General features: G+C 36.4%; 1 protein-coding gene across 1 annotated transcript; it reads right to left on the bottom strand.

The window, feature by feature from the left end:
* Window positions 1–7,195: 7,195 nt before the first annotated feature.
* On the bottom strand, window positions 7,196–25,467 carry LOC142348785 (uncharacterized). Its single transcript, XM_075400283.1, has 5 exons — window positions 25,389–25,467; window positions 15,546–15,687; window positions 11,712–11,860; window positions 8,465–8,598; window positions 7,196–7,446 (listed from the first exon to the last, which is right to left on the bottom strand). The coding sequence occupies exons 1-5, from the start codon at window positions 25,417–25,419 to the stop codon at window positions 7,204–7,206; spliced, it is 699 nt and encodes a 232-aa protein (XP_075256398.1). The 5' UTR covers window positions 25,420–25,467; the 3' UTR covers window positions 7,196–7,203.
* Between the last annotated feature and the right edge of the window lie 827 nt (window positions 25,468–26,294).

Genomic DNA, 26,294 nt, shown 5'->3' with positions numbered 1-26,294 from the left:
GTTGCGTTTGACCGAGCTAGAATGATTACTTCAAGCGTGCAAACGGAGCTTGGGTTTGTAATGGGTGACGCCCGCGTAGCAGCTATCATGACAGTTCCAAATGACACCTGTGATGACAGTTCCAACGCTCGAAATGCAGAGATATCTGTCAGGCTCTCAAAATGAATGTCAACAGGGTTTTCATTTGGAACGACAGCACCACTATCTTGCAATGGTTCTCCTCTACATCTAAGCACACAATATTTGTTTCAAACCGTGTTTGTGAGAACACACAAGCGTTGACTAATAGAACCACGTTAGTGCTCGTGGTAGACGCCGGTACTCGCGGTATTTATGCTGAGGTTTTGCAATCAAGTTCCTGTGTGAGGGTCCCAGAATTCATAAGAGACAAGCCAATCTCGTTGGAAGCAAGGGCTGAAGCAGCTAAAAACATCAAGCTCGGTGTAGCAATCAATGAAAATGATGAGGTAGAACTTCATTGGCGGGATCCATAACGAAGTCAACTAAGGAAACGCTCCGGAAGTTCAGTTCTCATCAAAAATTGATCAATCACTAATTTCATACGCACTCTGGTTGTTATGCTCTCAAGAGTGCTACTGTTCTGCCCATACCACTCCAGATGTTATCCTCTCATGAACGCTACCGTTCTGCCACTGGTAGTATAACAGATCCTACTGAGGTTGACGAAGCCAAGCGTCAAATTTAGGATTTCGCTCAAGGAGAGTCTTTTAATTCCAAAATAGACGATCTCCTCGAACACAGGTCCGTCAAACGGTGCAGCCGGAGTGCTCCATTTTATCCGTTTCTCGGAAAAATATGGTCCAATTCAAGTGGGCTGGCCGAATCAAGCGGTTGGTATGAGTTGAGTTTGAAGCAAAACGCCCTACCATCCAAGAAGCATACCACGTATTTGAAAAGCAGTTTCTGCGGCATATCCAAGTTAAAAATTTGTCATCAAGACGTTAAATATCTGACTTCTAAAGTATAAGAACGCTATGCTATCATCAAACTACGATCCTCACTGCGTTCAGATAAATCTAACTGAATTACGTGCAGAATATTCCGTGCTGCTACGATTCAACCCACCTTGTGTTAGAAGGCCTTGCTTATCAGTCTCTTCTTTTAAACAACCACCGGTGCGGTTTATTTGGCCCTTTTTTGTCAATGTTTGTCGAACTAACGATAAGAGGTGGGGATTCATTCCTCTTCACTTGGTTGAATACTCGTGCTGTATAAGTGGAAATCGTCCAGTCTATGGACCCTAATTCGTTTGTAATGGGGAATACAGCGGTTCGCCTCCCGTAGCGGTGTTCATGCAAGTTTATGGCCAGATAGGGATGCAAACTTTTGTCCGGAAAGAGAGCTCAGAGGGAATATCGAAAGTGCAATAATAACAGTATTGCTGCTGCTCAAAAGGGCTTTAAAAGGAGATTCAATTCACTTATAGCGCCACACCAGATTCAATCCTCTAAGAATTCATCTAGTGGCATGTGGGAGAGGCTGGTGCCGAGTTTCAAGCGCAAACTTTACCCCAACTTTGGAGCCCTTCGCCTCACAGATGAAATTAAAAGTACTACTTTTTGTCTGGTAGAACACGCACCTAATTCACGTGCACCCATAAAAGCCGACCCGTCCAACCTGGGTGCTTTAACGCATAATCATTTTCTCCTCGGTAAGCCGGGAAGTCGTATTCCTTCCGTCATGGGCGTAGATGAGTTTGATCACCGTTAGCGGTGGTGCGCAAAATGTATTTGGTCACGTTGGATCAAAAAGTAGGTCCCGAAATGAACCAACGTTCTAAGTGGCAGACATCAATATTAGAGAAATCAAGAAATACATTTCTAGCTTTTATAGACCGTTTCTCCAAATTTTTCGCCGCTAATTTATGTGAACAAGCTAACGCTAAAAGCATAGAGAAGTTTACCGAATTATTTTCTAGTAGACGGCGGCTCGATCTCAAATAGACAAGCTAATAAATAATTTCTTTGAACAGCATAATATTGAAGTAATCACGTTGCCAATCAATGACCACAGAGCAAAAAGTCTAGTCGAGCGTCTAGTCCAAACAATCAAACTTAGCCTTGGATGCATTAAAGAAGCATAAAATCCCACTTTAAGGCAAAGAGAATAATAAACTTGATAAGTTCTTATTTTCGTATATGCGAACAAAAAACATTGAAGATCTCTTCATTTGAGGCACATTTCGTAAGACACACAAAATCGCCGCTAAGCAATATAAGCACCGAATCCAGCATGTCTTTACTATCTTATAAGAAAGTTGTTGATAAAAATTTAGACCAAGACACTGTAAATTGGTCTCGTCTCAGCTCATTACGGCAGACAAGTGGGACAGAAGCGACAAAGAAATAGAGACAAATAAGACAAACAGAATTAAGGATGCAAACCACAGGCAAATCAGTGATCGCCCGAGCGAATCAGTTCTCGTCAGAAATGAAGGAGAGAGCAGACCGACCCATATAACAGATGAAATCGTCCAAATATCACTCGCTAAAAAGATACGAGCTCAAAAGACCTCCAAGGAATATATGCAGTGCTGGAGCCTGGTTGAACAGCTGTTACATGGCACTAAAAGTCTACGCCAAATGCACACTGAAGACAACAACAGGCGAGGTTACAGAAGATTAAATCAGAAAACAAGCATTAGATCTGCGACGCAAAATGGAGGCAGGCAAAAAGATAAGTCGCAAAAATCAACCAGACAACATATGTGCAATTTCCTCTGTGAAATTGAATGTATCACGTGCTCTTCGAGTCCGCATGTCAGTAAAGCCGCTCCCACCAACACCATTGCCAACCAAAAAACCAAAAGCACAACACAACCCGATCACCATCGTCCCTGTAGAGCCGAGACACACCAAACGCTCCAGATCCGAACCATATTAGGACGAAAACACAGTTTCTTGCACCCCTCAAAAAAGCGGTGCCTAAGAGGAAACATGCGAATAGACAATAATCGATCACAACCGCACAGTGCAATACGTCCGCATTCCAGTCAGTTGCTCCGCATTCTGCAGTTGTAAAGGGAATTCAGACACTCGCAGAGAAAAACCTGCACCAAGTCAGCCAATATGACATTGATGTAATCACGCCGCGGACAGCTACGGTGGTTGAAATCTTTTTTTTTATCAAACAGAAGCACTCAAACACTTACCGCTCTTGAAACGGATATGCATATTGTTTCAGTCAGCCTCTAAATTTGAAAACTTAAAACTCACAAACAATGCAAGCAAATATATTTTTAGTAGACAACTAGCACATAATTTGTTCAATTTTATACCACCGTTCGATTATCCTAGAGAAAAATTTGCATAGAATATGTTTTATTTGTAGGAGGATATTAGGTATATATATATATATATATATATATATATATATATATATATATATATACACAAATGTACCGATATTTCTGATCATCCCGTTGCTACCTTATCTTTTTTAAAAATTGATTATACATTTATAGTTGTGTTTCAATTTGCCCCTATTCACAATTTGTTTACGTCTGTGATGTTAAATTCTTAAACCTTCTATCTTGAGATTGTTCATACTCTTGCTAGTTTCGCGTAGTAAACCTTTAAATCTGTTCATACATTTCTTTTCAGCTGCTGTTAATCAGTCCATTCAGAACTCTCTGTGTAATCAGTTGTAATTTAATCATATAAAACACTTTCAATCGCTGAGCGAATACAGTACTTTAAAAATTTATCCTATCTGACCCGAATTTAGCAATTCCTGTACAAACGATAATCAGCCTGATTCGCTCCGCGAACAAGCACTTTTGAAATTCAATTGAGTATTCGCAAATTTTATAAGCTTGATTCAATCCGCAATTCAACCCTTCATTCTATTATAATTGATTCGCGCTGCGAATCACTAGAATTTCTTCTCCTACAGCAAGCGAGTACGACAGTTTTGTTGCAATACTCTTCTCAAAATAGTTAATGTAAAATTTTTGACTGCTTTTAATTTAGTGTCTCCGCAATTCGTAAGTTCCTAATGGTGTAACAATATCTATGGATTTAATAAAACTGTTGAGAAATTTTTGGGTTCAGCCTCTTTTTTAAAAGATCGGTGTTTTCAGGCGCATCTATTGTATACATAGCTGGTCTTTTTAGCCTACTTTCTAAAAGATTTTCAGCCAATTATATAAAAGCTTTGGTTTGATTTCACTTGATTCAGTTAATGTCAACTCCCATATGTGCGTTTCAGCTCACGTTTCAAAAAATCTTTCCACTTCTGTGGAAGGAATTAAAAGTTCTGCATGTTCGGTAAAAATTTCCCCCAATTCAAGAGTCAATGGCCAGCTCAAACAATTTATTACCTTTTGAACCCAGACCTAGGCTTCGACTCATGAAAAGACTTAAGCTAGCCGAAGTGCTTTGCTCCTAGTCCCATTAGCCATGACAAAATTTTGCCGTTATTCAACTGGTTTTCCTTTCCCAAATTATGATCTATCTTTCTAAAATAATAATGCAGGTTTTTGAGGGACTTGTAGTTCTTTTCAATCGTAACAGGTGAAGGAGCATACATGCTGACTACGTTATATGCAATTTTCCACGTAAAATTCTACTGGAAAGAAAACAGACATATGGAAATACTAATGATGGACCCAAGAAAATACTTTAACTCAACTTTGTTTGCAAACTATTTGTCGAGCTTAAATCCAGCCCAATTTTTGCGTCGAGCAAAATCTTTTGCGCGAAATCTGAGTCGAGCCAAAATCCAGAATGTCATAATGTCCTACTAAAATCTCTTTATAGCTCAAATGAGTCGAGTATGGTTTTTCATAGTACATTTTGGTCAAGCATTGTCTTTTCATAAGTCTGTACCTAGACGTAGGAACAATCAGAAAGACGACAGAAAGACGCAAAAATGTGTTGAACGCCTTAAGTTTTCAATTAATTGGCAATTACTTGCTCTTTCTTGCAAATTATCGATGAGAAAATAACAACCCTCTACCTCGTTGTGTTTCGCTTTGAATAGAATGATCGTACTTAAGACAGCTCACAATGACATTATGCAGCATGTCTTCAGGATTTGTCATCAATTGTAAGAAATAATTACCAAAAAAGATCGGTGTTTTCAAGCTCATCTACTGTATACATAGCTGGTCTTTTTAGCACACTTTTGAAAAATTTTTCAGCCATTTTTCTAAAAGCTTTGGTTTTATTTCTCTAGATTGATTTATTGTCAACTCCCATATGTGCGTTTCAGCTCACATTTCAAAAAACTTTTCCAGTTCTGTGGAGGGAGTTAAAAGTTTTTCTTGTTCGGTAAATATTTCCCTCAATTGAAGAGTCAATGGCGAGCGCAAACAGTTTATTACCTTTTGAACACAGGCCTAGGCCTCGACTTATGGAAAGACTTTAAAACTTTAATAGGGGAGGCAATATTCACTATAATTACATAGTCGAGCTTCCTAGGTAAAATTGAGCTAATATTTTATCATGGGTCGAGCTGAATTTTTTTCATAACGTAGAAAATTCCGGCTATGGTTGTTTCATGGGTCCATCAATAGTCATTTCATAACCAACAAAGTCGAATTGAGGTCTTTTCATGGGTCCACTGTCAGTCTCTTAATAAGTCTGTTTTTTTTATATTCAAAGTTCTTTTCCTGCTTCTGTAGATCCAGAATCAGAACCGAAGCAAGACTAAATAACACCAGAGCAGTCCAACTTCAGAATCAGTTGGAAAACTGCCAAAAGCCTTAAGATTTTTGAGAAATCTTGAGATAAAGAGTCATTGCAGCTTGATTATATTATCACATTACTTGATTCAATGAAACCAGCTAGCTTAAGTGTTTTGCTCCTAGTCCCATGAGCCATGAAAAAAATTTTGGCGTTTTTCAGTTGGTTTTCCCTTCCCAAATTGCGATCTATCTTTCTGAAAAAATAATGCAGATTTTTGAGGGACTTGTAGTTCTATTCAATCGTAACAGGTGAAGGAGCATACATGATGACTACGTTATATGCAATATTCCACGTAAAATCCTAATGGCAAAAAACAGACTTATGGAAAGACTAATGGTGGACCCATGAAAATACTTTATCCCAACTTTGTTTGCAAACATTGTGTTGAGCTTAAATCCAGCCCAAATTTTGGTTCGAGCAAAAACTTTTGCGCAAAATCTGTGTCGAGCCAAAGTCCAGAATGTCTTAAGGTCCAGCTAAAATCTTTTCATAGCTCAAATGAGTCGAGTATGGTCTTTTCATAGTACATTTTGCTCGAGCATTTTGGTCGTGCTGAACGCCTTAAGTTTTCAATTAATTGGCAATTACTCGCTCTTTCTTGCATTTTATCGATGAGAAAATAACAACCATCTACCTCGTTGTGTTTCGTTTCGAATAGAATGATCGTACTTAGGACAGCTCACACTTGCATTATGCGGTCTTTCTTCAGGATTTGTCATCAATTTTAAAAAAGCAATTACCAAAAAAGTAAAACGAGAAAATTCAGGTATCCCCTTAAATAAGTATAGTTTCACATAAACCTTTACAATGTGCTTGAATTAGGGCGTTTTCTGAAAAGTTCGTTGGGCAACTTTTCCCACTCAACTTATACAACATTGCACCTTACAGTTTGTAAAAACACGTATGGTTAAGGGTGAAAGCATTTTAAAATTTTTTTTTCAAAACGCTCACATTGAATTTTGACCGATGAAATTCCCCAAAATGGAGCTGAAGATCAGCCCTATTAGTTCTTTTTACGAGCAGCCAAGATGGGTCTATTTCAGTAAAATCAATTGCGAACTTCTTTGGTTTCTCCCATTTTTGGCCACTTCTATTCGAAATTTTAGTTGTCTGACTGTCGCTAAAAATTGATGTCAAATTGAAAAACAATGCTCAGCCAATCACATTAGAGGTTCACTAATGAAGATAAAATTTTTTCTCTTGTCTCATTTTATGTTTCTTATGTTGAAAATATAGATCCAAAATAATAGTATAGACACAGGACTGATTTTCTTAGGAAATAGAAATATATTTATTTTTTTTTCATATTCCAAAAAAATGTACTCTTAGTCTATATAATATCTGAGTTTTTTTTTAACATAATAGTGGCTATTGCATTTTTTTATTGACATTTTGAGCTCAACTGGTATGTTTTTCACGGACTACTTTTGCAAGACTTTGAAATCTTCAATCAATTTAAAAAAAAATAATTTAGTTCTCTAAAACATAGAATCTAATTTGGAAACTGTTCACAAATCCACGCTTGATCTTTACAAATAACGTTTTGTTTGAAAAAACTAAAACTAAGTTTGTTCACAATGTTTTCAAACTTTATGGCGTAAAGAAGGTCGTTTTCATCTGTTGTGACGAGAATGAATTTGGTCATATCTTCTGTTTCTCCTCTTAGGCGGAGCCTCCCTTGTCCAAACCCAAGTAATGAAACAACATTTGCACATAAATGTTGATTATAGGAAAACTAAAACACAAAAATGTGAGTTGTTTCCCATTATAGTCTGCTGCCATGAAATTGTAGACCCCCCATTATTGGCCCCTACAGTAATTGGCAGTGATGTTGGCGAGAGTGGGGGGGGGGGGGGGTGGTAATATATGGTATGAGCCGGGCTACAAAGGGGAAAGTTTCAGAAAAGGTGAGCGCTGTTGAACTTGATTCATTGGCTCCAACTAGTTCCACGCCTAACTGTCCTTCTAACGCAGATAGAAAATGACCATACCAAATGCTATTGTTGCAACTATAAAACAATTTTTATTAATTGAGAGAGTTCATGCAGCTTTATTATTATGCTATGCTGATTTCAGAAACACCAGCAGTTAGTTATTTCAAATTTTCCTTTAAACAATACAACTATTTTGCTCAGCGAGAGAACATCCCCAACCAACTAAGAAGATTTAAGCTTTCACAAAAATTTAAAAAATCTTAATTATCTGTATGCTCTAGGCGAAACCGAGTGGTTATCTTGTAAGATGTTGCAAAATTTTGGAAGAACATATTGCAGTTTTCAATATCCCTGAAATTATATTTCCATCAGTTTTCAAGATGTAGCCACACCCGGGTTGCGGTGTCAACGCTAACAATCGCTAAATAAGCTAAGATTTGCAGTGAATGCGGTGAAGAGATATAAGAGCTGCGATTTTTAGCGGTGAAAAAAACTGAAGGCTAAGAATCGCAAATCTAACAACAATTCACCGCTAAAAATTACTGTAACTTTTTTTGCGGTGAATTTTTTGTAAGATTCTCGATTTTTAGCGGTTAATTTTTTTTTCACGCTTCAACGCATTTCTTTACAATAACGTTTTTAAGATTCGTGAAAATAGTCTTTTTTCACCGCAACTCTTACATTATATTTTCGACAAAACCTCGACCTGGGGAAGAACGGTTTTCTTCCAAGCTCGCAAGAAGAGCAGATATCTTGCAAAATTTGGGAACAACTTCTTTGAATTTCAAATATCCCTAAATTAGCACTTCCATTTTTAACCTGCAAGTAGTTCAAACGTTTGTTGTGTGTTGAGAAATCAGTCGCTCTAGAAAAGAACTCAGCAGCCGACAGTCCCTTCGATTGGCCGAACTTCTCATAAACTACTACCTGGTCGTTGCAGCATCTACCCCTCTCTAAAACACAAATTTCGTTTTCCTATAGTGCAAATGTTTACAAATGACCTTTTCCTTTAAAAAACAAAAATTAAGTTTGTGAACAAGGTTATCAAATAATTATTGTTTAGTTGACTCTTGTGAACAGCTGGCGTTTATGGGGAGCCGCGTTGCAGATCGCAGTTTATATCCGAATTTCGACTTGAATTCCGCAGTTACGTAACCAAGCTCACAAACTTCAAATTTTTAAGTTTCGAAACTTGGTTCAGTATGTAGAAAATTTTGACATTCTGTAAAATTGCAACCCAATTCATGGCGATTGACAAAACTTTTCAAGACTATTCCTAGTTTTTGGAGACCTAAATATTAACCCTAGCAGAAACAACAAAACAATGCAGGTCTTAAAAGACATTTTTAACTCATATTGTTTATCAAATATGCCATGTGGTGGTTAAACTAGGGAGGCAGTCAATTCAAAAACTACGATAGATGCTGTTCATAGTTTCTCATTTGTAGATCTTCAAATAATAAAGACTTCAATGACTGACCACCACGCTGTTCAAACCGATCTGAGACATATTTCCTCAGTTGCGGAAAAACTCATCTGGAGTCTTTTTCTAGAAAGTGGGCAGCACTTGAAAACAATCTACGATCGAAAAATTTATTTTCAAACTGCAAAATAATCTGAAATCTTTTACCACACAGACAGTTTCAATGTACTGTGCTTTGGCTTTTCAAAGGTTTAATGAAAGTGTCACTAGCGAAACACAATAATATGTACCGCTGAAAAATAATAAGAAAAATTCTCGACAAAAAATCTTGATAGAAAGCAAAATTAGAAAATTAGCATTAGAAAAGATCGGTTTTGTCCAAACTATTTACGAAACCTGAAAACAGAGAACAGAAAAAGTTTCAAAAAATCAGGAATTTAAATCAGAAAAAGATTAGAAAGAAAAAAAAACAAGAGTTTACCAAAATATTTTAACGTCTAATGCAAGGAACAACTTTAAAAATTCTCTAAATGCCTTTAGATATTTGAAAGGCGAAAAAAGAAAGGAACAAAGTATGTTATTTCTTCAAGAGACAGAATTTTTAAAAGGTTTTTTACTATTGGCAAAGCGATGGCTGACAAACTAAAAACCGTTGAGGGATATCTAAATATGTAACAAAACTTGAACAGCACGTTTTCGATGGCAATGAACAAGATAGCAACAAGATTTCAATGAAAGTTGACTCTTTGAAAAACACGTAGAGCACCGACCATGATTGAATTAATAACTTTGCTACTTAAGGCAACTAACGAATGCGATGGTTATAACACCTGCTTTTCTAGTCAGCAAATGTTTTGAAGAAGTGCTTAGAAAGAGCTAATTTCTAGCCAATTCATAAGTGAGAAAATTTTGATGATATGGAAAAATGCAGACTCATTAGTCTATTACCAGCAATAGCTAAAGCACTAGAAAAAAATCCACAAACGTAAGACATCTTTTGCTGAAAAAACTGGCATACTCAAAAAAATTCACTTTGGTTTTGAAAAAAAGTGAACTATTGAAGCACCCTTATTTTTGGTAATTATCAGAGAGAGCTGCGAAAGCAATGCAAAAGACGCAACAGCTGTGTTCATAGACCTGATGAATGCATTTTACATTGTAAAACCCATTATTTTTCGAGAGAAACTAGAATTTTTAGGATCGCAACGTTATGTACAAGAGTTTTTAAAATCTTTTTTGACTGACAGGCAGCAATGCGTAAAGTCTGGCGTTTTCAGATCCAGTCCTCTAAAATTTAATTGCTGTGTTTCATTAGGGTCAGTTCTGGGCCCACTCCTTTTTTTAAATTACATAAACGATATTACAGACTTCCGCGTTCACGCAACGGCAACTTTGTACGCCCATGACACTGTTCTCAAGCATAAAGAAGGTAAAAGTTTTGATGATTTGAAATTTTCCCTTAATTCAATCGGAAAATAGTTGTTGACATTAAACTCACCCTCAACGTTGAAAAAATACATCTTCCAAATCTGGAGGCTAGTGGGCAAACTTTTAAGATTAAATCGTCAGCTAACGGCAATTTAACAACACAAAAAAGAAAAGTAAAATATCATGGAGTTCAAATATATAAAAAGATTAAATTTAATATTCAATTAAAGGTCCTATGGGAAAAACTGCTAAACCAAATAAGTAGGTTAATATTTAAAAAAAGAAATTAGAGACTACCTCAGTCCTACGAGAAGAACAAAAGACTAAAAAATTACATATTTTCGAGCTATTCGGATACATAATTGAAATACATAGAAAAAAATATGAAATTAATTTTCCTGATGGCCCTACAATGGAAACAGAAATTGAAAATATTCAGTCAAAAGAAAGAAAACGCGACAGCTAAAAGTAACCAACACGTTGAGTGGCTTAAGTCCAATAAAAATTGGTGTTAGAATTTGAAAGTACTAAATATATTACCAGATTTTTTTTTAAAAAAAAGTGCAAGAACTTAAGCTGTTCGTAAAATTTTTCCATAAAAATTTTACAGATGAATGTTTTATCAACTCGAACATGCCTCCTCTCTCTTTTATTGATGTACGCTAATTTTTTTTTTACTTTTCTCACGAACATCTTCTCCCATAAGCCTAAGTGCTGCTACTTGGCATCATTCGACTAGGACCGTAAAAACCTTATGATAACCTAGCAAGTGGGTTGTATTTTGCTGTAGCTTGTTTAAATACGGTAATACTCATTGCCTACTTGAAAACAATGTGTGATAATATTTTCATTTCTGGTTTAAGCCGACCATTTAGGGTTTACCAAGATCACAATAGAATACCAGGGTGCAACCAAAATGTTTCAAGGCTCTTTATATGACATTTAGAGATGATAAACGAAGTGAAAATGACTTTCACCAAAAATTGGGGGGAGGGAGGGGGTGAATTGATACGTTTTTACATGGCTTCTTCGAAATTTTTGCGAATTTGGGTTACATGCTCACAATTCTGAAGGGAACTGATATCCACGAGAGCCAATCTCCTTTTAGATATATATCTGAGGCATTTTGAGGTTGGTACCATGTACGCGATGGGTCCAGATCCCCCGTATGAAATCATTGATTGTCTCGGGAAACGAAGACCGAGAGTAACTTACCATGAGAAAATCGGACAGATAGGGAGAACCAATTGATTTCATTGTGGATCATATGGATCAATTCTGCAAACTCTCTCAGGTCACTGGGTTCTGGAAGTCTGTTACCCACTCTGTACTTGACAACATAACCCAGATAGCAAAATCGGTTGCTAAAACGTCATGGTTTTGAAATCCTTCCGACAACTCCACGTTATAGCTTAACAGCTATTGAGGGGCTCGCTAAAACCTAAAGCGGTGTCCTCCCCCCGCCCCCACCAGCGTAACAGAAATTCATTGAGAGGAGGGTGCTCCTAATAGGAGCGACCCATTCGCTCAGTTATAAAATAACAATTTTCGTCTCCCAAATCTGTGCAAAAAAGTTAGTAGTATTGCAGAAACTTTGATAAACAAATAAAATTTCTACCTAACAGAGATATCAAGGTATTAAATTACTTTAGGAATGAAGTTTTTAAATCTGTTTGTTAGGCGGTCTAAGCAGGTTAAACTACTATGGAAGTTAAAAAGTACTGGATTTGAAGCTGCTTCTCATACTTGCAAGCCTTTTCTGTTATCCATTACACTAATTAGTCTTAATATCGCGAGCTTGGGCGTTGGTATAACAAATTCCTTGTGTTTGATTTTTTTCTCGAGGCTAGCTACCAACTAGTCTTTTGCTCTCGAGCTTGATATATTTTTATTGCTCGATTTCTGTATCCTTCTTGTTCAACAACGCTTCATCTTACTGTAGAAATGGAATTTCTAAATTGAGCTATTTTAGGAAAAGTAAAAGAAAATAAGAAAGTAAAGCAAAACTAATTAGCTTAAGTTGTTTCTCTAAAGTTTGGACAGAGATTAGAATAAAACTTTATTGGCTAAATAAGTTATGACTTTATACGCAGTTTATTCAGCAATTATTAATCTTGATAAAGAATGGCAGTTCTTATTCGCTTTAAACTGCACAGAACTTTAACGAAACTTAGCATTCTCCGCTAAAACTAAAAGTTCATTTCCAGTTAGGCGATGAATTTGTTTTATCTATATGAGATTTTGGGTTTTTTCAAATAATGAAAATTGGAAATAATTCTCGTAGTTCATTATATCTTTTTTTACATTTGCGGACTGTTTCTACGACTCAATGTTTGTAGATTTTTAGAGCTCCTTTTCAAAATTTATTTTGCTAGTTTCTTTTACTTTCTTTTCTTTTGGGTTAACGAAGTGTGGATACCTAGATTCTGCATATCTTGATATAATTTTCTTAGTAGGTGTATCTACCTGAAAGTACGTATGTAATTATCTGGTACAATTTAACGTTTTCTAGTATGCGTTTATGACTGTTTTCTTTGTATATTTGTCATGGCAGAATGTCTTCACGAGGTTTAAAGTCACCTGGAGGCCTAACTTAGCGAAAACAAAATTGAGGAGTTATTTTTGAAATTTTTGGAGTTTAGATGCTAAGGCCTGACTCACTTTAATTGAAGTTCTGATTCTACATTAGAGACAAAAGTGAGATTATTGGACTAGAGAGATGACTGTTAATTTTTCTTAACAAATAATCGAGAGCCTTTTCAGCCTGTAGACTGATTTGCTTTTATTAAACTGCTTGACTTTACATATCAGCGAGGAGTTAATCTGTTTAAAAGTTGATCTGTAATATTGTAAACCTTGCAACGCCCAGATTACAATTTTGCATGTCGCAATTTATAGAACCTCTGAAATGTTACACATACTGACATTCGGAAAACAATGTAACCCTCTATGTACAACATCAGGTAGCACCGCGGAGAAACTGCCATGAAGTTGTTAGACAGAGTGATCCAGGTTTTTGAAGTCAAAACACTTCGGCTCCAGAGGCAGACCTGGAGAGATTAGTTGACTGGAGATTTAAAAATCGCTTGCTCGACGGGGTGATTATATAAAAAGCTGAGACGACAAAAATTTGTGGTTCTGGCTGTTTCTGTGGGCAAGGCATTAGACTAGCAATTTAAATTGTGAATAGTGAGGACAATGCTAAAAATGATCGGTGGAGTACGACAGCAGTGGTTAACATGAGTGAGGAGGTAAAAAAGACAAGCCGAGAGATGCAGACCGAGCCCAAAGAAGAAACGGCGTATCAACTTGACTCGATCCAAAAGGAAAAGCGCCAAACGCGTCAGGCATTGGATACTCTACGGTTGGGTCAACGTGTGTTAATCGGAGCGCTCAAAATTTGAGGACAATATAGAACTCGATAAAGTCCAAGTTGATTTTGGGTGAACTCTAAGAAACTTTTCCTTACCATATTATACACATGGTATAACACAACTTTGCTCAAACTATAAATTATTTTAAAGTATGATTTAATCCAAATTTTTATATTATATCATAAAAATTTAAACCGAGCTCCAGAAGCATACTTTTGGATTCTTTCAAGGTTACTTTTCGTCTCGCAAGATCTTACAAGATAACCGTTTTGCACAAAACTTTTTTGAGTTTTAGTAATCAATCAATGAATGCCGACGCCTGCTAACATCCTTTAGTTCTAAACTTTTGTATAGTTGTGGCCTTGAATTAGTTTTGGGTGCATTTGTGTCTTCCAGCGCACTTCAAACATGTCAAATTTTAGACCTGTGAAAGAAGCCTTTGGTTTTGAGGTAGAAAACCTATAATTATATTTTTTCACGCCCCTTACGTTTAGTCTTTAAAAGGAATCCGATTGAGCTATTGTTCCTGGAATAGAATGAAGTGCCACTTGTACTAACAGTCTCATTATTACTGATTTTCCGAAAATTATATAAGAAATGCGCTGAATGCGCTTATTTTTCAGAAAGTTCAGCGCAAAAACACTACATAATAATGCGCTGAAATGTGCTGAAATGCGCTTAAATTTTGTAAGAATTGTGAAGAAAATTCAGCGCATTTCTTACAAAGTTTCAGCGCATTTCAGCGCATTACTATGTAAGCTTTTTGGGCTGAACTTTTTGAAAAAAAACAGTCGCATTTCAGCGCATATCTTACAAAGTTCCAGCCCATTTCAGCACTTTTCACCGCATTATTATGTAACGCATTTGTGCTGAAAATTTGAAAAACCAGCGCACTTCTTTTTATTGTTTTTAAGTTTTCTCAAAAGCGCTGAACTTTTCTACGGATGTTCAGAATTTGGGCTGAAACTTTGTAAGAAATGCGCTGAAATTTTATTTTTTTTACGTTTTCTCAAAAATGATGAAATTGAATTTTTTCATCGGATGTGCTGAATTTGTGCTGAAACTTTGCAAGAAATACGCTGAAATTTTATTGTTTTTTTTGTTTTCTCAAAAGCGCTGAAACTTTTCTACGGATGTGATGAATTTAGGCTGAAACTTTGTAAGAAATGCGGTGAAATTTTATTGATTTTACAATTTCTCAAAAGAGCTGAAGTTTTTCTACGGATGTGTTGAATTTGTGCTGAAACTTTGAAAGAAATGAGCTAAAAAAGTGCTGAAACTTTGGCAAGAATTGTATTCAAAATGCGCTGAAATTATGTAAGAAGTACGCTTAATATGCGCTGAAAATTTGAATTTTCACTGCCTTTTCAAAGTTTCAGCGCATTTCAGCGCATTCAGCGCTTTTCTTACATAATTTCAGCGCATTCAGCGCAATCAGCGCACTTCTCACAAATAAACACGCGGAAACGGCGTTGACATCTCGACCCAGGTTAAAAAATTTATCCAACTATATAGAGTGTTTTCTAAAGTTTGCTATAAACTGATTTGAAAAAAACTGCAAAAAATGCATGATTATTAATAAATATGATACATCTTTTTTCAGATTTTTAAAAATCAATTAAATTTTTTGACAATTTAAATCATCCAATATTTCTCTCCCTAGTGGTAAACTCACCTGAACTCAGCACAAGCCTGATTGATATGATCACCAGTGAAGTCTGAGGTTGCGAATACCATCGATTGCCAATCTTCATCATTCACAATCGCCGCATCTTGGCGTCTCCGAACGTCTTCAGCAATTGGATGACACAGCTGTACTGAGAAAAGTACATAATTTGTTACAGGTACCAAATTTTTTCAGATTTTTAAAAGTATTATAAGCAAATTTCTGCTCTGATAGGTGCCCTCGTTGTTGTAAATGAACCAATCCATATGGATGTTTTCCATTTGTGACCCTTATTAGCTTAATGGATGCATATTATAGGGGTGTTAAAAAATTTACCCCAAAAAACATTGGAAAAGTGGACCGCCTTTTTTATACTTATGCTTAAGACTTTATCTTTATAATACTTTTAGTTTGGTTGCAGCCAATTAATTTTTGAGTGAGTTTAGTTCGCTGTCACAGGACGCTTGAAATCAAGTTTTTTCTGAAATCGTACTAGATTTTACGCCATTTCATTTGAAATGCTGTAAACCAGTGATTGATTTAAAGTTGTCAGCAATTTGAGTTGAAAACTATTTTTTTTCAATCTCTTTAGATACATTGCACGAAGTTGCTGATTATAATTACTGTCTTAACTCATGACTGGATTAAAAACAAATAATTGAAAACTTTGTTGAGAAAGAAAAACATAGTTCTCATTTTTCAAACATAAAACAGTCGGTTTTTTTCAATTTTCAAAACAAAAATACAGCAACAATTTCACGCAAAAACAATTATTTTGAAGCTTCCGAATCTTATCAAGAATAATTTATCAACAGTTCCGTACACCAGAAACTAATTTTTTCATGGAAATGACGAATTCAAAGTTTTCTTACTTTTGAATCCAAAAGAAGTTTTTGAAAAAATTTTGTCGTCTTTATTCGATCTTCTGGACTGGGAAATCCTACGTTTTCTTTACTAAGTTTGTTAACTTTTCATCTACAGTTTTTCTCAGAGGAAATGAGTAGAAAACTTGATGAAAGAGAACCCTTGTCCCCCAGCCCAATTGGTGGGAAAATAAATTTACAGCCCCCCCCCCTTACAGGCACAAGTGCTTTTTTGTTCAAAATCTTGTGATATAGATCAACACATGAATTGTCATTGAGCGCATAAAGAAAGACACTTGGTTGTCCTGAACGGTATAAAGCCGAAACAAACGTGAAAGTGAATATTGTGGAAGTTTGTGTAAATAATCCATTTTAGTTGCAATTTTTCCTTTTTTTTTATTCCTACACTCATTAGATGCCTTTTTTAGCGCCTGTCATACGGCAGTGGATACCCTTCACATATCCATGACCGTATTTAGATCAATTTCGTTATTTATTTCCATTTGAAGGGCAAGTGCTACTCCTATTCTAGTTAACTTCACTTCCTCCCATTTTTAGTCATCTGATGTCTGTTTATACTGTCTGCACAGGAAATTATCTGTTCATACTGTAAACAAATCTTTTAAGTTACTTCCTTTTCCGTGATCGTGTTGAACAAAACTTTTGCTTCTTAAATTGTACTTATTTCATTTCTTTTCTCATTTGCAACGCTGCAACTCAGTTCAATTTAAATCTAGCAATTCGCTTTTCAAATTAAACTCAGCAAAGTTGATAAGTGCCAATCGCATCGCGATTAACTAATCTAGAAATTAAGAACTCCATTAGTAGAAATTGACTGGCCACTTGCGGCGCAATTGCCTACTCCGATTTGAAATAAAGCAATCGCGGCTCCATTGGATCCACACATCGCAATTGAGTACAACATGGCGCAGTCAGAGACGGAATCTATGCAGACACCTGTTCACATAGAGGCATTCTGGGAAAAGCCGACATCAACACCTCCTCTGACGTGAGACAAATAGCACCAACAGTGGAAACTGGCCTTGCTAGCTAAAGAGGGAATCCAACTTGACAATCTACTAAACGATCCACAAGCAGCGGTAACCTACCCGCCCGAACCACTCTATGAGGAACCAGTGGAGAACAACACACAAGCGACGGAAAGGGATCGAAAAGTTCGCAATCAACAACTGAAGGTAAACTGGCAAAATCGCTGTAAAAAGATTGAGGAAATTGGGATCTTGTGTGGAGATAAACCGTGGGGAATATGTGAGCAAAAATCGATATCCCTATTGTATTTGAGTATTGGAACGGAGGGGGGACGAATTTTCAAAAGTAAATATCCTCATTTTCAAATAGAAAAACAACCGTTCAAAGAACTATGGCAGGCGATGGAGGATTCTTTCACGAAAGTTTGAAACAAAACTTACGATCGTTTTGTCTTCTATTCTTGTAAGCAGCAAAAAGGTGAATCTGTGGAAATCTTCTATGGCCGTCTCATAGAACAAGCTGAAAATTGTAGTCTCGGTAGTGAAGAAACTACCGTGATTCGTGAAGCACTAATATTGAATATGATCGATCACGAGACCCAGAAAGAACTGTTAAAAGAAACAGTCGAACCATCCAAAGCACTGGAGATAGCTATTCAAATGGAGAAGGGGGCGCAGAATCAACAAAAGACAACCAGAATTTGTTGTCGGGTACAAACTCTGTGAATTCAATCAACAGTAACCAATTACGCAAACGCAATGTGAAAGCTCCACAAACTAAGCGAGACTTCACACGATACGCAACTGTGCCCCAGAACTATCAATACACAAGTATCTGTACGAATTGCGGCCTTCGTTGGAGTCATAAACATAAGCAGATTTGCCCCGCGAATGGAAAGAAATGCAATAATTGTGGAATAATCGGCCATTTTGCAAGAAAATTCCGAAAACCGAAAAAGTCACAGGGACAAACACAGAAAGCCCAACAAACGAATGTCAATCAAATTGACCAGTCTCCTGAAAAGTGTGATGATGAAGAATCCGTCAATTATATAACCAGCTACCAGCAACTGTATGAACAGGTGTATGAATATAACTACGAAAGTGATTCTGATAATTACGTGGCGGCAATTTCGTCTGACTCAGCACATCAGCCGGAACCAATACCTGTTGAGGTACAACTTGGAGAAGTAAAAGCACATGCAATGATCGATTCTGGGAGTGCAGTTAGCCTCATAACGAAAACATTGGCAAACCAAATCATTCGAACCACAAAATCTGCGAAGTGGATAGACACGAAAGAAAGAAGGAATCTTAAAACATTTTCAAACGAACCAATAAAAGTTCTTGGGCATCTGGAGACCACCGTTGCATACAACAACTGGAAAGATAGAGCAGCAATGTTGGCTGTGGTAGAAGATGGACACAAAAACATCATTGGGAGAGACCTGTTCACAACTCTTGGACTTGCGGTAGTACAACAACAACCAGAAAATGGTAAATGTGTTAATAACATTATTAGTTCTACATGTAATATTGAAGAGACAATCAAGAAGCAATTTCCTCATTTAGTATCAAAAATTGGTTTGTCCAAAAGACATGCAGCGAAATCAAAGTTTCATCAAAAGTTTACAGCAAAGCCTCAAAAAGTTCGACGTGTTCCTATAAATCTACAACCTAGAGTGTCGGCGGAGTTAGAAAGATTACAGACTGACGGCCATATTGAAAAACTATCTAGTTGCTCTGACGAACATTTCATATCTCCGATCGTAATCACAGTAAAAAAAGATCAATGTATAAAATTAGCATTAGATTCTAAAGTACTAAATAAAGCAATACATAAAAATAAATATCAAATGCCCAACATTGAAATGTTAATTGATACAATATCACAACAATTTACCGACACACAAAACGGCCCACAAGCGTATTTCACTACATTAGACCTAAAGTATGCATATAGCCTATTAAAGTTACACCATGACACTGCAAATCACTGTAATTTTAACATCATCTGAGGAGAATCTACTGGTACATATAGATTGAAAACCGGATTTTATGGTCTTACAGATATGCCAGCCGAATTTCAGAAAGCTATGGACTATACACTAATAGGTCTACAAAACACATTTTGTTTTGTAGACGATACCATAATCGTTAGTACTGGTACTGAAGCAGACCATTTGGCATGTGTTATCAAATGTTTGAAAAAGCTAGACGAAGATAATTTAAGAATTAATCTTCAGAAATGTCATTTCGCAAAAACCGAAATTCAATGGCTAGGTTATAAGTTTACAAAAACTGGGATATCACCCCTAGAAAGTAAAACTGCAGCAATTTTAACAATACCACCACCAACAACATTAAAACGCCTTAGATTCTTCCTAGGGTGAGTACACTATATTGATAATTTCATACCACACCTCGCACAATTATGTCACCCACTTAGACCACTTCTAAAAAAATCAGCAAAATTTATCTGAACAAAAGAGCACACTAAACATTTTAACCTAATCAAAGAAAAAATTGCCAACAGCACAGAAAATAGCCATTATAGTCCAAAACTTGATGTCAGAGTTACATGTGATGCCTCACGTTCCGGATTGGGAGCAGCACTTGAACAAAATACACCATACGGTTGGAAACCAATAGAATTTGCGTCACCATTTCTAAATTCAACAGAGGAACGCTACAGTGTTAACGAACTGGAACTATTGGGTATAGTCTGGTCCATTGACTATTTCAAATACTATTTGCACGGAAAAAATTTTACAGTAGTGACGGACCATAGAGCACTATTGTCTATACTCAAAAATCGTAGATCAAATAAATCGTACAATAGACGAATATCTAGATGGATAGTCAGTTTACTTCCGTACAACTTCACAATTGAACATATGCCAGGCGCAAAAATGGGACTCGTAGACTATGTCTCAAGAAACCCATTTGCGAGAGCTAAAAAGACATCTTCATGTGATGAACACTTTGTAGTAGCAACAATATCAAAAATTCGTGATTTCATGAAACGTCTGATTACAAATAAACAGTAAATTTCAACTGTATACCATAGCCCATTAATGGTATTAAGTCAAATAATCCACCTAATAACGCTAAATTTTGCGCGAAAGCACAAATTCCAAAGTATAAATACCAATTGCACAAGAATCACTCGCTTTTTGCCCAAAACAAACCTACAAATCACTACACATCAAATCAACAAAAAAAACTGATTCACTCGGATAATTCAGTCAACTACATTAGCGAAATATCGAAAGTAAAAGCTCCGCGATCAGAGTCTACACCAACAAAAGCAGGGGTGACATTCTCAGACACCACTCCGTCTACACCCGGAACGAATACTTCCTCAAATACTGAGACACCGACTGGCAGCATGATTGAGGAAACGGATGACATTTTATTTACTGAAACTCTCAACAAAGTCTTCAACCGGAAATTTTTGGCCATTTTAACTGGTAAAGATGCAATCCTCAAAGAAGTGAGGGATTGCGTAGTCCGTGATGACCCAGACAGGCTTCGAGAGATAAGTCCTTATCTCTTTTCCTATTGGCCGGATTTGAGCGTAAAACATGGCTGTGTGTGTTTGGACGAGCGGATAGCCATTCCAAAATCAATCAAAGACGAGTACTGGAGGATATCCACTCAACGGATCCCGGGATTTTGGCCATGCTATCTCTTGCGCAAAACATTTGGTAGCCGTGCATCGACCGAGATTTACTGGCAAAAGCCAGTGAGTGCAAAGGATGCACGGAAATTGTTAAAAACCTTAAATCAGCAATTTCGCACCGCAAATGGGCACCTTTACCAAAAAGCACTTAACCAAATGACGAAATACAAATAGATTTTGGCGGACCAATATCGAATGAAAAAGGGATAGAACAAAATTTTATTACAAGTATAGATAGATATTCAAAATATCCCACATCAGAAATAGTAAATAACGCTACTGGTCCAAATGTAATCAAATTCTTAAATAATTACATATATCAACACGGAGTTCCTCGAACTATTCGATTAGATCAAGCTAGATGTTTCACAGGAAAAAAGTGTGAAACATTCTGTACAGAAAATAATATTACACCTATATATGCACCAACAAATGATCTCAGAGCAATTGGATTAGTAGAATTCCTTATTCAAACAATTAAATGACAATTATCTTGCATGAAATCACAATTAAATAAAAAATTTAACTTAGAAAATTCACCTAAAGCAATAATCAAACGACTACGAATATCAAAGCAAAAACAATAGACACCACACCATTTGAGGCACATTTTGTTAGAAAATGTAACACACCTATATCTAACATCACCACTAAATCTATTAATAAAAATCTCAATTATAATGCAATAATTAAACATTATTTAGACGAAGATACAATTCCGGGTCGATCATATCTATCAGAGGAGCAGTGGGCAGACACGGCTCTCTGTTCAGATACAGAAATTGAAAGAGTCATTTGTGCAGCAAGTTCTCGAGCCAGATTGGAGGAACAAAAGATGAACGACGGCGAACAACGCATAATCAAATCGGAAGGAATTTCCAGACCAATTCCCTGCCCAGAACGAAGTGTCCAAGTGAAATTGGCCCGAAAACTTCATGATAATCAGAGGCAGAAGAAAAACCTTGATGGATTGTATGAAGTACTTGCACCCGGAAGTACAGTTTGAAATGTGAGCCCTACGACAAGTGTGATCAAGGAGCCAAATAGACAGGAGGTACGAGTAAGAAGTTAAGACATAGCAAAATTTGGCACGAGAGCGGAAAGAGACACAGATTTGACGCAGTATATCGAAAGAAGACCGAAAATAATATGCGAAAAAACTATTGAGCAGAAGATTCATAAACACAAACGAGATCTAATCAGAAAAAAATACGGGAGATAAGAAAATCAAACGCAATCGAAAACAGGCCGATGAAGTCAGTGTAATCTCTTCAGGCAGATCATGTATATCATCCGCAAGCAACGTAGCTCGATCTCTCAAAAAGAGAATCCCGAAGAGAAATCCAAAACATGATGAGGTCTTTATTAATCGACCAGACTTGACCCAAATCTTACAATTTAGTCCAATTGCTCCAATCGCGCCACCACCAACCAACCCTATTGCCGCTGGACCATCTGCAAAGCGAATGGCTTCGACAAAGGTATCCACACCAATACTTAGAAAATCAAGCAAGAGACAACTCACGATCAGTGACACTTCGGACTCAGACACATCTTCGGTACGCAAAAGTAAGAGAACATTGAAAAAGAAATCTTCCCAAACAATCGTGGAGAAAGTCAGAAATACTGAAGGATATTCAGCGGATATACATCAGGATACCGGAGAGACTTCCACAAGAAGTTCAAATGAATGGATAGAGGACTCGCAAAATATCCCAATGGAAATGACAGTGCTTCAAGCAGAGAATGAGGAAAATTCAGAAACAGGTTAGAAAACGCAGTCAAACTTCATAAACTTTTATATTTTACTTATTATTTAATACTTTATTACTTATGTAACCGGTGAATATTTATTAATTTTCTGATTTTAAATACTAATTTCCTTTTCCCCCAAGAGGGGAAAATGTCATACGGCAATGGATACCCTTCACATATCCATGACCGTATTTAGTTCAATTTCGTTATTTATTTCCATTTGAAGGGCAAGTGCTACTCCTATTCTAGTTAACTTCACTTCCTCCCATTTTTAGTCATCTGATGTCTGTTCATACTGTCTGCCCAGGAAATTATCTGTTCATACTGTAAAAAAATCTTGTAAGTTACTCCCTTTTTCGTGATCATGTTGAACAAAACTTTTGCTTCTTAAATTGTACTTATTTCTTTTCTTCTCTCATCTGCAACTCAGTTCAATTTAAATCTAGCAATTCGCTTTTCAAATTAAGCTCAGCAAAGTTGATAAGTGCCGAGTCCGATTGATAAGATGAATTCCGATAGTAGAAATTGACTTGCCACTTGCGGCGCAATTGCCTACTCCGGTTTGAAATAAAGCATTCGCGGCTCAATTGGATCCACCCATCGCAATTGAGTACAACAGCGCCCATCCAGCGTACGCCGAACAATTTTGTTTAATAATTTACTAAGCAAAAACACATACTCTGTAACATTTAATAATTTTGTCCTATTTTTTGCCTGCCATGTTAAACCAATAACGTCGCACGCTCGACGATGCCAAAAAGTTTTTAAAATTCTTTTCATGTTTCAGGATAAAATTCAGATTCGAAACAAGTTTTTTTCAAACTTAATGCAGAAGAATCGAGTTAAATCAGTGGTATCACCATATCGAAGTTTCTAAAAAACATCCATCTAGTTCTGCCAATAATAAGGGCCTGTACGTATTGGCCAAAGAGGAACCGCTCAAGAAAAGGTATGGATTATCACAGTTGTTGCTAACACGTTGCTAGCAGCTCTACCAAAATATTAATGAGCTAAAAACCCACTTTCAAAATTTTCTCAAAAAGTTTGTTAAGTCGCATTTGGTAAAGCCATGAACGATTCCTCATAGAGAGCTTTCAGTGGAACAATGGCAAAGAATATTATTGTACTGGTTTTTCCAAGAAGCAAAGATTGTTAAATTTTTATTTCACACCAGCTTATAAACAAAGCAAGTTTTCATTAAAAGAAAAAATTTCGATGTTATGTAACGATTATTTACGCTTAGGGTTATTCCAACATTCAAATGGATATCAGAAGCCGAAGAAAGGATTCGTTACTACTCTGGTCATTTATAAACTAATTGGCTTAATTTGGACCAATGAAACTATTTTTTGAGTACCTCTTTGTGATGGTATTCAAATGCAGCAATTTTTTGTTGATTTATAAACATATATATAAACATATATATAAACATATATAAACAAATATATATATATATATATATATATATATATATATATATATATTCAACGGCTTATATTATTCCGCATTTTCCACTTTTTTGTTCGGGATTAATTTTACTCCTACGAAAATGAAACAAGGGTAAAGGTTCACGTCGGTTTAGGTCAATTAAGTCTACGCTCACTTTAGAATACCCTCAATTTTGTGTACGTGTTTTTTAAACAAGATTAATCTAATCGATGGCGTTTCAAATAATCACTTCAATCTGCTTTTTTAGGGTAATCATTAAAAAGTAGGACATAAAATTGAATGATTTTCAAACTAATTCATTCTGATTCTTACGAAGCTCCAAGCTAATGATTACGTGATTTTAAAAGAACAAAAAATCGCTCTTTAATGTTAAAAAAAATATAAGGTCGTAAATCGTGTTTTAAAATTAAAATTGTGCGTCGATCTTATGAAACAATAGGTTCGCAAAAAATATTTCTGATTATTTTTTTGTCCTCTCTCTCTCTTTTTCAAGCACATTTTTGCTTGCTCTCTCTCTTTCTCTCTCTCTCTCTCTCTCTCTCTCTCCCTCTTTCTCTCTCTCTCCCTCTCTCTCTCGCTCTCGCTCTCTCTCTCTCTCTCTCTCTCTCTCTCTCTCTCTCTCTCTCTCGCTCTGCGTTACTACCTAATAGACAAAAAACTCAAAAGAAGACAAATTTTCTGTGAAAATGAAATGGTTTAAACTATGAAACTGAGGAACGAAACCTGCCGAATCTTAGAAACCGAACAAGCCGATAATTTCTTACGCTTGAAGCTGAATATAATTAACAAACTGAACGCAACGACGATCTCTTAATTAGAAAACCGAAGATACCAATTTTTTTGCGTCGTTTTTGTTCGGTATTCTGCACTAGGGCTCTGCAATTTTTGAACAGAATACAGTTTATTTCTCGACTATATTCTATTATTTTTCTTGTAATTTCTGATCTAAGCATCAAATTGTTTTTGGCAAAAACGAACGGGGTATTTATCCAGAAAACTTTAGTTTTTGCAATAGCATTCGTGAGCCTAGAATTTTATGAAATATCAAAAATTTGACTAAAAATAGGAATTTATATGCTCGAAAAAATTTTTGTTGAGAAAATTAACTTACCTGATGTAAACAAAACTAAGTATTTTAACATTATCAATAACTAATGTTATTGAACTGAAATACGAAATTTGACCTCAAACGCATTCAGTAAACAAATGTTTTCTCTGGATCTGTTTATTATCATAGAGTAAGCTTGACCTTTTTGAAGAGATCACTTAAAGTTCATCCCAACCAGGATTTAATTAAACTGTTTTGATTCCTCTGATCAGACCGACTAGGCTCGAGCACTGGGGTAAACCGCGACCCGTCCGCAGAGTCTGGGCGGACGCTGCCTACAGACTGGAAAGTCTGTCAGAGCCCAATCCAGAGTCTGGTTAGTCTGATCACTGGAATGTCGGATCAGAACCGAGATGTCTAACCAAGAAAGCAGGCTGTCCCGGGAAAAATAAGAATTACAATAAACTCCAAAGAACGCTTTTTTTTCGAAGAGAACGAGGGGTAATAGTACAACCAAAATTACACGGTCTGGAAATAGATAGGGTCGTATAATAGTCAATGGATCGGTAAGTGCGGAAAATGCGGTGAAAATGGGGGTGAAAATGGGGGGAAAATGTTGTTGGTTGTAAGAAACGCAGTTTTTAGAGTTGAAAGCGATGAAATCCGCAAAGATAAGAAATTTCATTACTAAAATCCGCACAACTTACGTCATTTCAACGGCGAAAATCACCGCAAACCTATTTGAAAATATTTTTTAAGAATTACGATTTTTAGCGTTGAAATTTCCAATTCAAACGCTTCCCGTTTGTAGCAGTCAAATTCGTTTTCACCGCTTTAGCAATGAAATTTTAGAAAAGTTACAGCTAAAAATTGTTAGTCTTACGAAAAATTACTGCCGAATGCTGAATGCCACAAATCTGGCAAAAATTCAACGTAAAGAGTTTCCATAAATAGAGTGAGTCTAATTTG

This window comes from Convolutriloba macropyga, chromosome 10 (assembly GCF_964194025.1).
Source record: "Convolutriloba macropyga chromosome 10, txConMacr16.3, whole genome shotgun sequence".
NCBI lineage: Eukaryota > Metazoa > Xenacoelomorpha > Acoela > Convolutidae > Convolutriloba > Convolutriloba macropyga.
Note: the sequence above shows the minus strand (reverse complement) of the source record. Positions and strands in the feature narration are given on the sequence as shown.